Below are 15,334 nucleotides of genomic sequence, written 5' to 3' on the forward strand. Positions count from 1 at the left end.
CATCACATTGTACCCCATAAATATATACAATTATTAGTTGTTAAGTAAACATTTTTAAAGAAGAAAAAATAATAGAAGTCATCAACAATTTTGAAACAATATATCAACAGAAAAGTTATTCTTTATATAACATGACAGAGTTAATATTCTTTGTACACACAAACAAAAATCCTTGAGATGAAAAAAATTAAAACAGTATGGATATCACATGATAAATCAATATAAGAATAAAATGGAAAATTAGCACCAAAACAGTTCAAATTATAAAGATATAGAAACACTTATGCAACTTCTAGTAATTTCAGAATGAAAAATAAAGCAAAATTTAAATTGAAACTTTCTCCATCAAATTAGAAAACACTTATTTTTGAATATACAACGAATACCCCATGTATATTCTTCATAATGCTGCAGTTAAAGGGCACTGTTATAAATCCCCCATTGCTGAGATTTTTTGTTTATGATTTTCTCTTTCGTAATTTTTCAACAAGCAAAATTAAAAGCATGATACAAATGAATGTTTTTCACTATGTTTATGAATAAAGACATATTTGTGTTATAATGCATACATTTATATAAACATGGGTCTATTCAAGAAGAATATAACATTCTTCCAGATATTTTCTAGCTAACATATGCTCTCTTTTTATTGAACTCTCAATCTATTTCCCAACTACTCATCTGAAAGGCTATTCTTTGTTTCTATACGTAATATTAGGAATTTTTACAGTCATCATTAATTATGGCACATTATTACTCTACCTATGATTCATATACATTTGTACCTTCAGTGACTAGCAATATATCAATATATGAATAGATTTTTATTCAAAGTTACGTCTAAAAATATTACCTATTATTGAAGGAGAATGTTCACATGATAACCGTAACTCCAAATATTATGGTTTGTTTATATACTGATGATGTGTTATTGGTTAGATATGACAGTTACATAAGAATTATCAGGATCACAAAGTAGTATAGGGATGCCAGAAATCTTGTTGGCATAGAATTTGGCTGATGGGTCTTCCTAAACATCCTAAGCTGAAACTGAAGCTGAATAGAAGACTTAGGCTAAGCATTTGTGAAAAAGCAAACTTTGAATGACTGCATGCAATAAAAAATATGCTTGGGATGATTAAAGGGAGACCTGATTTTAGTGAGAAAGAAAACCCTGCATTCTCATGTAGTTTTGAAGTAGAAGACACACAGGACTTAATTCCAGGTCCTGACAGGACTTAATTCACGGTCCTCACAGGATAGCGTGAAGAAACCCGCATGAACCCGCAGACAGAGATGACCTCAATCTCTAGCTGCCCTCATTGCTCACTAGCACATGACACTTCCACCAGTGCCATGACAGTTTACAACTGGCATGGCAACAATCCAGAAGTTTACTCTCCCCTGCTCCCCTGCATCACTAGACAGTTCTAAACAACTCGCCCTTCAATTTGCATTAACCTACCCCTTCATTTACATGGAACTGAAAGTGGGTATAAATGAGTAAAAATACAGTTGTCAAGAGCCCATAGGTTGCTGCCTGCTGGCTCACTGCCTGTGGGTTAGCCCTGTTCAGAAAGGAGCAGTACTATTCAGTAAAAGTATTGGAATAAGCTCAAACTTTGGGGTTCACCTATCCTACATGAGTTTCAGGGCAAGAATTTTCCTGATAGTGCACGATTGTATATTTCTCAAGTTGATTTGTTAATAATGTCAAAATCTCAGAATCTTTAATTCTATGTCTTGGTCAATGTGTCATTTAAGCATAATGGTGACATAAAAGCTGAAGTGTAATAATTGTTAGTCTGATTATAAATGCAGTAGGATTATTGCCCTGTAAGATCTTCTATTGTTACATTCACTGGAAGCATGGCAGAAAACCCAGAATCACAGAAAAAAGTGATTAACTAAAGCATGTATAAAAATTGGCCAAGGTGGGAGGATCTCTTGAGCCCAAGAATTTGAGACCAGCATGGACAACATAGTGGGACCACTCTCTAAAAATAGATGAATCGATTGCTCAGGTGTTGTATCCACACCTGTAGTACCACTCACTTGGGAGGCTGCAGGATGAAGATTGTTTGAACCCAGGAGTTGTGCCACTGCCCTCCAGCCTTGGCAACAGAGCAACATCCTTAGAAAAAAGCATGTGTAAATACAGACATAAAATTCCTTATTTCTGTCACAAAAGAAATACATCCTCCACTAAGGGTGACATGGGACTGTGTGCTTCCAGTGTTTCTCAAAGCAGGAGATTGTTTGGGCAAAGAAACAAAAGCTCTCTTAAGTCCCTTTCTTTTTACTAAACAATGCCCTGTGGATGCAGATACGGGTGTTATGGGATCTTTGGGGTGTCGATTTTCTGGCTGGAAACCTCTGTGGCTGGTGGCGCCCTTGCTCAAGTTCTTGTCCTGCATCCAGGAAGAATAAGGTATGCAGACAAGTGGAGGGCAAACAAGACAAAGAGGACTTTTCAGTGGGGCACTTAGTGTTTTTTTGGATCATGTCTGGTGGCTCCATGGATTATAACAGAGAACATGGCAGCCCAGAAGGAATGGACCCCGATGGTGTAACTGACAGCAACTGGAATGAGATTGTTGATAACTTTGATGATATGACTTTAAAGGAGCTCTTCTTTGGGGGCATCTATGCTTACGATTTTGAGAAGGCTTCCACTATTCAGCAGAGAGCTACTATTACCTGTATGAAAAGGTATGATGTGATTGCTCAAGCTCAGTTAGGTACTGGCAAGACAGCCACATTTGCTTTCTCCATCCTGCAACAGTTGGAGACCCAAGCACTAATATTGGCCCTCACCAGAGAACTGGCTCCACAGATCCAAAAGGTAATTCTGGCACTTGGAGACTATATGGGAGCAACTTGTCATGTCTGTATTGGTGGAACAAATGTTCGAACTGAAATGCAAAAACTGCAGGCTGAAGCACCACATATTGTTATTGGTACACCTGGGAGAGTGTTTGATATGTGAAACAGAAGTTTCTTTTTCCAAAATGGATCAAAATGTTTGTTTTGGATGAAGCAGATGAAATGTTGAGCCGTGGGTTTAAGGATGAAATCTATGAGATTTTCCAAAAATTAAATACAAGTATTCAGGTTGTGTTGCTTTCTGCCACAATGCCAACTGATGTGTTGGAAGTGACCAAAAAATTCATGAGAGATCCAATTCGAATTCTGGTGAAAAAGGAATAATTGACCCTTGAAGGAATCAAACAGTTTTATATTAATGATGAGAGAGAGAGGAATGGAAGTTGGATACACTTTGTGACTTGTACGACACACTGACTATTACGCAGGCTGTTATTTTTCTCAAGGCGCAAAGTGGACTGGCTGACTGAGAAGAATGCATGCCAGAGACTTCACAGTTTCTGTTCTGCATGGTGACATGGACCAGAAGGAGAGATAGGTTGTCATGAGGGAATTCTGATCAGGGTCAACCCATGTTCTGACCACTACTGACTTGTTGGCTCTCGGGATTGATGTGCAACAAGTGTCTTTGGTTATAAATTATGATCTACCTACCAATTGTGAAAACTATATTCACAGAATTGGCAGAGGGGGTCTATATGGGAGGAAAGGCGTGGCTATAAACTTTGTTACTGAAGAAGACAAGAGGATTCTTCGTGACATTGAGACTTTCTACAATACTGCAGTAGAGGAGATTCCCATGAATGTGGCTGACCTTATTTAATTCCTGGGATGAGAGTTTTGGATGCAGTACTCGCTGTTGCTGAATAGGTGATCACAATATGCATTGTGGTTCTTTCTTTGGGAATACTTGAATCTTATCTCAATGCTCATAATGGATCAGAAATATAGATTTTGATAGCAAAGCTACATTAGTCATGAGCTCTTGTGAGGAAAGTCATTGGCTTTATCCCCTTTAGAGTTAGACTGTTGGGGTGGGTATAAAAGATGGGGTTTGTAAAATCTTTCTTAGAAATTTATTTCCTAATTCTGTAGAAATGGTTGTATTAGATGCTCTCTATCATTTAATAATATACTCGTGGGCTAAAAGATATAGGTGCTGTATAAAATCAGCCAATTATGTTTAACTAGCATATCTGCCTTTATTGTGTTAGTCATTAGCCTGAGTAGAAAGACCTTTAAATTTTTTTTTTTTAGAAAGCATTTGAATACATTTTGTTTGGTATTGTATTTATTCAATAAAATATTTAATTAGTGCTAAGTGTGAACTGGACCCTGTTGCTAAGCACCAGCAAGCAATCATCCTAGGTAGGGTTTAATCCCCCATGAAATTGCCATATTGCACATATCTTAATGAAGTTCGAATGTTAAATAAATTGTATATTCACTTTTTAAAAAAACTAACAAGAGGAGCTTTATTGAGTGTTAGAACAGCTCAGAGGAGATCCGCAGTGGGTAGTTCCTCTGTAGGCAGGTTGTTTGGTCAAGTGTTCAGCTCTCAGCAGAGAGGAGGCCCTGAAGAGTGTGGCCTCTCTCTGCAGGCAGGTCTTTCCAACGTCTGCAGCTCTTAGCAGACAAGAGGCCCTGGAGAGGGTAGCTCCTCTCTGCAGCTGGTCGTCCCATTGTCTCTCCATCCTCTGCCCCGCTCTGGCTGAGTCCCAGGCATTTACGGACCTCAGAGGGGAGAAAGTGCATGTACATTGGTCCATGGGCAGCCATGGATGGGTCCAGAAAAGGCACCACAAGTCCACACTCTGGTCTCTGGGATTGGCAGCCTGGCCAGTCCCTGGCCTGAAGGTGGGGCCTTACCAGGGACTGCCCCCTTCTGCTCTGGATCCTGTCTGCCTCCCACTGGAGTCCATGGTGCCCAGGCTGCTCACACCAAGGGGCACCTGCAGGCCACCACCCAGCTGCCCTCAGAACCCCCTTGGTTTCCCCTCTCATGTTCCTCAGCAGTCAAATTCTGGAGGTGTCTGAGGTGGCAAGGGGCTGGCATGCCAGTACTGGCCTGGCCATGTGCACACTTGGCTGAGCTGTGACAGTGTAGGGGCTCAGCTCCCAACCTGCTCTGAAATCAGAGTGGGTGCTGGGAGCAGGTAGAGATCAGGCAGTGGGAGGAGACACTTCTGAGCCTGCAGCGGCAGTGGGGGCCTTCCCGGGCTTCAGAGAGTGCAGGCTGCAGACACGCCTGGGTCCTGCACTTGGGAGGGCAGTTGCAGCTGCTCCTAGGTAGCTCCCAACCCACTAAATCTGAAGGAATGGGCCTCCCACTTGTCCCCAGCTCCTGGGTCTGCAGCCATGGATCGTTTGGCTGCAGCTGCAGCCGGGAGGGCAGGGATCCTGCCTGCTCACAGTCCCCCCAAGAGGACAGGGAGACTTGGATCTGCAGCCACAACTTGGGTGGCTGCAGTCCCGCCCAGGAGGGCAGGGCTCCTGCCTGCTCCATAGAGCGAGAGGTCTGGGTCTACAGCTGCAAGTGCACCCAGGAGCTCCCTCCCCAACTCATAAAAGGTGGGGATCCCACTTGTCCCTGGCTCCTGCTGGCTCCACAGAGCATGCAGCCCTGGCTGGGCCTCCCTGCTGCAGCCAGTGTGATGGCAGTGGCTGCTGATATCATGGTGACAGCGAGAAAAGTCTGGCTGTCCCTGAAAGTCCCTGGCTCAATGGGCAAGTCTCTTCCTACGCAAGCTCCTGCTGCCCATGGGTCTTGCTGTCTGCCTTCTGTCCCTGCAGAGCTGTGGGAGGAAATGTCATGACTTCTTTCTTGCTGACTATGACACATCAGGTAGGTCCACAGATCAGTCCTCCCAGAAGTTGAAGTATGAGTGAGTGTGAGGGAAAGTGGGCAGACTTCCCATGGGTTGGGCCACTTGGTCCATGGCCTGATAGAGATCCTCATCCTTCTACTAGAAGTCAGCGACACCACAATGAACTTGCTCCCTTGAGGGGTCTGGAAAAGGGAGGAACAAGGGCCATAGAGGGAGGGTCAGGTGAATATGGAGTGAATTTTGAAGGAAGCTGAAGTTGATGTGCACGCCTTCCAGGGATGAGGCAGTGATGGGATATTCAGGGCACACAGGTAAGAACAATCCCAGAGGGCACAGGTGATACCCCTGGACTACAAGACTTTACCCTTGTTAGGGCACCCCCAGCAGGACATACATTCATCAGGTAGGAGCTGGCCAAGGCCTCCATTGTGGCATCCCGCAAAGAAACCTTTCCCTCTAGGGTTCCCCGTTCAGTCTAAACAACTGATTTGCATCTTTGGTTTAGGGGAACTGTCAGCAGGCAAGTCAGTTCAGGGTAGTCACTGACACAGGTTCCTCCTCTTCACAAGCATGGATGACATCCCTAAGGTGTTCTGTGCGAGATGTTCGGGAGCTGGGTCACCCTTGCTGTCCCATAGTCGCAGCTCGGTAAGGTGTGATCTTGGGTTCAGGATTCAGTGTGGTTTCAAAATTGGCCTTAGGGTATGACTGTGGGCTCCTCACAGGCAGAGAGACCCACCATCCGTACTGTCACTGAGTTTCTCCAATTCAGTGTGGTACCCTGGGACTAGGGACACAGTGCTGACACAATGCTAATCTTGCTTTTGCTGAGTCTGCAAGTAATCAACCACTTTGATTCATTTGGGCTCATTGTCTTCTTACCCGCCAAATCGATGAATATATGACAAGCCAAAATAACAACTGCACTGGTGATCCTTGTGGCCCCGTTAGCCACCACAGGGCTGCTTAGGGACTGCCTGAGCTCTTGACACACTGTGATATTGAGTTGTGTGGTGTTGACTGACTGGAATAGACTGATTCTTCATGGCATCACACACATCAAACAAGTTTTCAGCACATAGTACTGACATAGGGTTGGCCTTGTCACACCTCGGTTATTTACAAATCAGCTTCAGAATCAATGCCATGTCTGATGCCAGCTACACTGCTATTTAACTTACATATTTACATGAAATCACTTTCTGAAGTCAAATGCATTTAAAAAGGTAGACTGATATTCCTACTTGAAATTCCAAAGCAGTTATCACATACTAGAGATGTAGTTGTAAAGAAAAATGGAATGAAAATATTTGAAATTTTAAAGGGATTAAGGAAAGATAACTAGTAAATTTATCTGCAATGTAATGCCTGCATCTTGTTATTTAATTTATTCTTCATAGCAAGTATTTAGTGTAAATATTCTAATTTCACCTTAAAAATGGGGAAACTGTCCCACAGGACGTAAGTATCTTGCCCACCATCTCAAGGCCAGTGTGTAAGAGGCAGGATGGAATCCCATGGCTATGTCATGCCATCACGTGTAAGGAGACAGTGTAGGTAGGATCCAAGTAATTTTGCTTCAGCAAGTTGCCCCTAGTTGCTTTCCCCTTTCTTCTACCTAGGCCCTAGTTCTTTCATCCAGCTCCATAGCCTGGGGAATTCTCACATATTTTGTGGAAAATAGGCTATCCTAACAAAGGATGCAGATAAAGAGATACATAGGGGAAGGAATAGAAGGAAGGGGCAGGGGGCTTCCATGGCCTCTACGGGCATGCCACTCTCCATGTGTTCCACTAGGCAAGAAGCTCTCTGAACCCTGTCCTTTTGGGTTTTGATGGAGGTTTTCATCATATAGGCATGATTGACTAAACTGCTGGCCCGCCATTGGTAATCAACTTAACCTTCAGCCCCTCTCCCTGTCCTGAAGGTTGGGGATGTGGCTGAAAAGTCCCAACCCTCTAATCCCCCATCCTAGAGCTACCTAGGAGCTGCCAGCAAATGGTCAATTCACTAGCATACAAAAAGATATCACTATGTGGAGATTCCAAAACCTGTAGGAGTTGTATGACAGTAAGCAGGGTCCAGGACCAAATATATATATATATATATTCACAATATCACACATGTGCATACCAGCTCAATCAGAATGCAGCGTTGCAAAAATGATACTATATTTTATTCAGACAGAGTCGCATTCACCCAGGCTGGAGCTGCAGTGGCGTGAACATGACTACCTACGTCCTCGACCTCCTAGGCTCAAGGGATCCTCCCACCTCAGCCTCCAGAGTAGCTGAGACTACACCTACATACATATGTGCATATATTCATACATTCATTCATCTATTTTTGTAGAGAGGGGGTTTTGCCATGTTGCCCAAACACGTCTCAATCTCCCAAGCTCAAGCAATCTTCCTGCCTCAGCATCCCAATGTGCTTGGATTACAGGAATGAGCCACTGCACCCGGCCAAAATGTTCAATACTGTCTAATATGTGAGAATAAATGAACAACAGGTGTGTGATACTTCTTTGGCGAAAACTGGAAAACTTTATTGAGATTTTTAAAAGTCAAATATCTCGGATAAATCCAGTTTGCATTCTTTCGGTTGTCTTTGTTTAAAGCTGTGGTTTCCCTTCCCCTGCGATAGAAACATAACAGGCAGAAACATTACCAGCAGAACTCTATTCACATGAAATTAAAGGCATGCAAAGGACACCAAAGGTTTAGTTTTATACAATGGACTAAAACCAGAATCCAAAGAGTCTTCCTGTGGCTAATATTCAACTAGACCTCCGTAGAGACTTTGAGGATACACTTCCAAACATATACATTAGCAACATTTTTAAAACACACCCTGCTTTTTGTGCTAGAAGGAAACCAAAAGACAGTCTGAGGACAGATCACATTAAATCAGGTGAACCTATTAGAAGGGGCTTAAAGTAGATGGCAAACAATGTGTAGAGTTTTACTGAAAATACAACCAGAACACAAAAAAAAAAAAACCCGAAGAAACAGAAGGAATTTGTGAAAAAATTCCTCCAGAAAAAAATGCATAATTTAATGTTTTGGCTTGACAGTATGGTCTGAATGTCCAATAGGTTCCTGCAGACAGTCTGAAAGCTATCTTTTGAGAAAACTGTTAATGTCCCATTAGGAAATACATATGCGAAATGAATAGAAAGGCCAGTATTGCATTTGTTTTTTCTCTGTTGTGAAGAAGTGCTATGATATTGCTTTGAGCTAGTTGACCCTTCTTTGTTCTTTTTTAACATACACTAACCATTTGCATCCAGTTTTCACCTATAGTCCTCATGTCAATATGAATAATGACACTTTTTTCACTGGAAAGTATTCCCATTTGTATAATTAATTAAATGGTCATATAAGTTTTAACGTATCACGCTCATGATTGATATTAAAAGGTGAAAGAGTTATACATCATAACCAGTGTGGGGGAAAAAAAAAAAGAAATGGAGAGGGAAATGAAAACGGAGAGTAAGACATCTGGAAAAGCTAAACATTTGCTTCTAAAAGTAACTGTTTTTCAGGGACAACTAGCAAATTTCACAAGTTCATGCACAGTCTTTGTGGTGTTCAGATATTCAGGTATTGCAGGGATATATTAAATAATGTAGGCATCCCTAGCGTGTCAACCATTTCATCCATACTCTGAAAATACTGTGTTTAAGAATGTATTCACTTTCAATTATGCCCTACATTCAATATCTGGGTCTTGTTCATATTCCGTGTTGTGCTTTTTCCATTTTCTTCAAGATTGTTTCATCTGCTGGATGCTGTCTTCCTAGCTATTTCTCAAAAGAATGATCTATTAAATGTATTACTTTTCGATTAGTTTTCCCTTTGTTAATGATTCATACCTTTCATTTACTGCCTGTTTCCCTTTCCCTTAAGTTTATTCTGTGACTCTTTTATTTTTTATGTCTCAGTATTATTTTCTTGTATCATGTAATTTGTTATCTATTTTAATAAGATATGCATTTAACGGTATGACTGTCCTAAGAATACAACTGAGGCTTGTTCAGTAGGCTCCTGGAAATCGTCTACACACTATCTATTAATGTAAATAGTCTAATGGAGTGGTTCACCAGTGTGGAGTAAATCATTTAGATAATTTCTCCCCTAAAAATGCAGTGCATCCTTTAAATTCAGAAGTTCTTCTAATTAAGTCAGCAATTTGAAAAATGTGTAAAAGATACTTATGTGGACTACTCAGGACTTAGTACGTTATAGTCTTTGAACTTCAAATCATATCATCTGATGACTCAAGGCAGAAACCTGTAATATATAACCTCTGATATGGTTAGAGGTTGCCGTATGTGTCTTCAATCTAATTACACACAGTAGCTCATGAAGACTGACAGAAGGGTAGGGAGCATGCGTAGCACAGGCATCTTCCAACCACTTTGAGCATCACTGACCTACATGCAGGCTCCCTACTTCATGGGCCACAAAACCTTGACTGTCTCTTTCTATTTTATTATTCAGTCATTCAAGGCTTCACTGTGGGAAGACTTTAAAATACAATCATTGGGTCCAGCGAGGGAGGTGGTTCACACCTGTAATCCCAGCATTTTGGGAGGCCGAGGCAGGTGGATCACTTGAGGTCAGGAGTTCGAGCCCAGATTGGCCAACATGATGAAACCCTGTTTCTACTAAAAATACAAAAAATTGTTGGGCATGGTGGCATGCACCTGTAATCCCAAATACACGTGAGGCTGAGGTATGAGAATCGCTTAAACCCGGGAGGCAGAGGTCACAGGGAACCAAGATCGGACCACTGCACTCCATCCTGGGCGGCCGAGGGAGACCTCGTCCGAAACAAAACAAAACAAACCAAAACAAAACAAAACAAAACAAAACAAAAGCAAAAATAAAAATAAAACAATCATTGTTTAAGAGTCTGAGAGAATTCAGGATCTGACAAAATTCAAGAACACTCATGAAGGTCTCCTTACGGAAAAACAAACATCAAGCAGAGTGCCCGCTTGTTTTCTTAGAAGCAATGAAATCTCAACTCAGATATTACAATTGGACTGAAGCTGATCGTTATGATAAACAAATCATGAAAATCCGAGTATCTTTGCATTCTCTCCAACAGAACCAGAGCATGTAGAAATCAGCACTGAAGTGGACTTTAATCTATCTGATGTGCATTCACTACTTTCAATAAAAGCAAAAATGGGTGTAGGATTTATGTGATTTATCCAGAAGCTCACAAATTATGTTAAGAGCTGGTACGAGAATCTCCTTCAGGGATCAGCATATTTCATACAAAGTGGTATTACAAGTGCATTATGTTTTTGTGAAAAGCAGAAATCACAAAATAATCTGCAAATTGTTAGCTGTTGGTTATACTCAGAAGTAAGAAAATGCTTTGCTATTTGATGATTCAATATGGCTTTGACCCAATTTGTGTCTGTATCTGACAGTGTTTCAGTTTTGCAGTCAGGCTTCTAGGGTCTGAATTACCTTCCAAAGAAAGTCTGCATTTGAACTCTATTTTTAAAGGGGCAGTAAGATTCTCTCCTTTTATTATCAAAAGTATAATATTATGGAATACAGACAGCACATAATTTTGAATCTTAATGGGTAACATACCTCCTTCTGGCATTTTAAATTGCTCTGATTTTGGCAGAATCTTCCCCTGGACATCAGGACCATCTCCGCATTCATTTCCAGTCTTTGACTGAGACAGCTTCTGGAGATCAGCTTCCAGGTCGGGCACTGAAAAATACCAAGGATGTCGACTGGAGCAGCCAAACGGGAATGATAAATAAGGAACTGATCCTTTTCTTTTCCTCGGTGTTATGCAGTAAAAGCCTATAAGCTACTGTGGTAATAAATGTGAAGCAAAGATGTCCCACGTTTGTTTTCCTGTATTATGATACCTTATCTTAAATGACAATCTGAGGATAAGTCTCAGCACACCTACGTTTCCCATACTTTACCATTGTGTATTATAAACACACAGCTACCTAGGAAAACCGAAGACGGCCTCATGGATAGCATTTTAATCGTAACTTAAATGTAATTTTCTGAAGGATTAGATCAATGTATTGGTGAGCCTATGACAAATCTTATGGTCCTGACACTCATCCCCTGTTGAGGTATCTTGAAAATGTTGGGGTTAAACTTTATTAAAGTAATTCTTAGATCCAAAGGCCCCTATATGTGACTTTCCATACGTGAATGTCATTAAGAAAAAAAGTACGAAATATAACAGCAAAACCACTGTCTTCCAGTGGGAGTACGGGTACTGAAGTGCAAAGAAAGTAATGAGCATTGTTGACAGTCGTATTCTGGAAACCCCTTAACAGGGAATTGCTAAAATAATCCATGGTCCAAATTCTGTCTCTGATTAGTTTGAAAATGCTATCCGTTGAGGAAACAATTTCTGTTTCATGATGATCTTATCGTACTTGGAGTTTTCTAATTATAAAAATATTGAAACAACTTTTCAAAGCCCCCTCCATATCCTGCTAATAAAGTTACCTGTACGCCAACATCCTGAGTTATCCACCTTTTACCAAACACACTGTCAAAAATATACATCAAAGGAAACAGTGGCTGTCATTCATTGACTTCTTTTCTGGAGTTGCTATCCTGCTTCACTGAACTGCGTTTTGTCCTGAGCCAATATCGAAGTACCTTATAGTACAGACACATTTGAGTATTAAGCATTTTTGAGCAAAATCATTCACATTTTCTAAAATAGATGGTAGGAAGAATGCATACCTTGGAACAAAATACGAATTCCTTCTCCATGAGTCGAGTTTTCTTGCTAAGTCTCTATCTCTGAGCCTCAGTTTTCTTATTTATTTATTTTTATGTTTTGAGACGGAGTCTCGCTGTGTCACCAAGGCTGGAGTGCAGTGGTGTGATCTCGGCTCACTGCAACCTCTGCCACACGGGCTCAAGAAATTCTCCCGCCTTAGCCTACTTAGTAGCTGAGATTGCAGGTGTGTGCCACCACGCCCAACGAGTTCGTATTATTTTTAGTAGAGACAGGATTTCACCATATTGGCCACGGTGGTCTCGAACTCCTGACCTCAAGTGATCCGCCCACCTCGGCCTCCCAAAGTGCAGGGATAACAGGGGTGAGGCACCACGCCCGGCCTCCGTTTTCTTATTTATAAAATGAGGCTAAGATTCCTTTGCAAATGGGCTTTATTTGGGGTGTTATATGGTAGGGTGACTTGGCACTCCACATGCTATCAAAGGGTGCTTACAACACTGTGAACACCATGGCTGAGAAGATCTCACTGCAACATCCTAAGACTATCACGTTAAACTGGTGAAATAATGTACATTTTTATACAACCAATTAAATGGTTTCATCTGATTTAGGAAGGACTATATTTTCAAGCATACAAAATGCATCTCAAAGAAAAAGAGAAGATTCATCATATCCAGGGACTGCAGGAAGCTGCAAACTATACCCATCACATTTCCAGCCTCTTGCAAAACTCTCAGCAAATGTTTGAGATCCTTTCCTGTTGTTTTCTTTCCTCCTGTTACTGGTCATGGCATAAGGCGTCATGCACACACAGGCCTCCTCCCCCCATAGACATTCTTTCTTTCCCTTCCCAGCACCTTGAATCTCAGCTGCACCCTGATCTTCTTCTCTCTTCTGACCAGGTGTATGATCCTGACTTTCAGTTGGTGGTCCTTCTTGTTGAGGCTCTGGCACACTGGGCTCCTGGGACAAGGGCAGGGGCATGGTGTGTGCATGTGCAGATAAAAAATTCTTCTTATCAATGCATGTCAATAATATGAATATACAGATTACACAGATACTTCTGATCATATGCATGTTTAAAGACATGCTCCAACACTATCCCAAAACCATTCCACATACTTATTCTTCATTAAGTTACTCTTCCCATAGAGAGGTTACTCTGAGACCATTACCCTCAATGGCGTTGGAAGCCATTTTAATTCATGTGGGGTTGAATGGGTGTAATGTGCTATGAATAAGCATGAGGAGGAAATCACCAGTCAAATCGAGGAACACAAGTTCACACATCCAGGCGAAAACAGTGTGTAGTCCTCTTGGGTTACTCTGTCCTTCACGAGATGCCATGATCATTTTTTATCAACATGGGAGACCTTTATATCAGTGTATCTATACTAGTTCAACAATAACTACCACACAAAAAAAAACTTCTGCTATTGGAAAAAATCGAATGTTCAGTTACTCACAGGCATAGGCCCAACCAGCTGAGCAAGTCGTAAACATCGTCTTGGTCTATATCTTCTTCCTCGCCAACTCATATTTCAGTCTGCAAACAGAACAGTGTGCACTTTGCCGAGGCTGAGGGGGATGGATCACCTGAGGTCAGGAGTTCGAAGCCAGCTTGGCCAAAATGGTGAAACCCCGTCTCTACTAAAAATACAAAAACTTAGCCGGGTGTGGTGGTGAGTGCCTTAATCCCAGCTAGTCGGGAGGTTGAGGCAGGAGAACCGCTTGAACCCGGGGGCGAATGCTGCAGCCAGCCGAGATCGCGCCATTGCACTCCAGCCTGGGCAACAAGAGCAAAACTCCGTCTCAAAAAAACCAAACCAAACCAAACCAAACCAAACCAAACCAAACCAAACCACACCAAAAACCAGAATACCGTGACTGGAAAAATGCATGTGAGTGGATACTACATTTGAGCACTTCCATGGCCAAATGCTAACTTGCAATTTTTAAAAATTTGGTAAGACATGGAAAAGTAAGTCAGAGGGCATGTATAAGTGCGTATGCCTTCTGAATCGAATACTTGCACAGCCACTTATGTTCGTCAAGCTAGCTGAGCAATGCCTTAGGGCTTATGGCAAGAGACGCACGGTATTTCCAATGAGGTTTGGTTTCACAATTGGACTCTCCATCGCGAGACATTTAGGAAAATACAGCTTGAGAATTAAAATTAAAGTGCCCGTGGCCTTTGTCACAACCCTTTGCTAGGCCCATTTCCCCCCTAAAATCGAGTTTTGTTGGAATGCATAGCCCCTCCCACCCATTCGAACTTCCAAGATGGAGCTGAGAAGTTGCCACATAGCACTGGGCAGTCCTCACCGGGCGGGCACCTCTGCGGTTCACTATACAAACCTTGGGGTGGCGGTCACCAGTACGCAGTGTTCCCAATTTCCAGGCCCCTTCCTTACCGCCCACGACATTCCAGGCCTGATGCCCCTTGAGGAGTCTGGAATTTGTCCTCTGTTGGAAGTTCTAGGCGTTTCTGGGACTGGAATACCACCAACAGCACCCCAGCATCGCCCCAGCTTCACCTAACCCCCGTCCCACTCTGAGGCCCTGCTTCTTCCTTCGTTCTGACCCCGACAAGACAAGAAGGCCCATAGCTGCGGGGCCGCACGAGAAGGACGACGACATCAAGCCCCTTCTCACTCGGAGTCACCAATCATGTGCCCCGACCCTCTGGAAGCCCGCTGGCTCCTCCGCACTCTCACTCACGCTTCAACTCCTAGTTGGAGCGGCCTGTGGACCTACTGGCTGCGTCTCAGCAGGGGAGAAAGAATCCAGACCTCCGGGACCCGACCTGCAGGATCACAGCTCCCCGGCGTTCACCATACGGGCGAAGGGCCAATGGGAAAACG

At 42.4% G+C, this 15,334-nt stretch overlaps 1 protein-coding gene and 1 pseudogene across 1 annotated transcript; one reads left to right on the forward strand and one right to left on the reverse strand.

The window, feature by feature from the left end:
• The first annotated feature begins 2,503 nt into the window (after nt 1-2,503).
• LOC104671981 lies at nt 2,504-3,709 on the forward strand (annotated as a pseudogene).
• Nucleotides 3,710-8,243: 4,534 nt separating this feature from the next.
• LOC104671982 (X antigen family member 5) lies at nt 8,244-14,401 on the reverse strand. The gene is made up of 5 exons (XM_010375635.2): nt 14,345-14,401; nt 13,937-14,016; nt 13,328-13,433; nt 11,333-11,458; nt 8,244-8,351 (listed from the first exon to the last, which is right to left on the reverse strand). Exons 2-5 carry the CDS (start codon nt 14,006-14,008, stop codon nt 8,329-8,331), a joined length of 327 nt encoding a protein of 108 aa, XP_010373937.2. The 5' UTR covers nt 14,009-14,016; nt 14,345-14,401; the 3' UTR covers nt 8,244-8,328.
• Between the last annotated feature and the right edge of the window lie 933 nt (nt 14,402-15,334).

Source organism: Rhinopithecus roxellana, chromosome 7 (genome assembly GCF_007565055.1).
Source record: "Rhinopithecus roxellana isolate Shanxi Qingling chromosome 7, ASM756505v1, whole genome shotgun sequence".
NCBI classification, from domain to species: Eukaryota; Metazoa; Chordata; class Mammalia; order Primates; family Cercopithecidae; genus Rhinopithecus; species Rhinopithecus roxellana.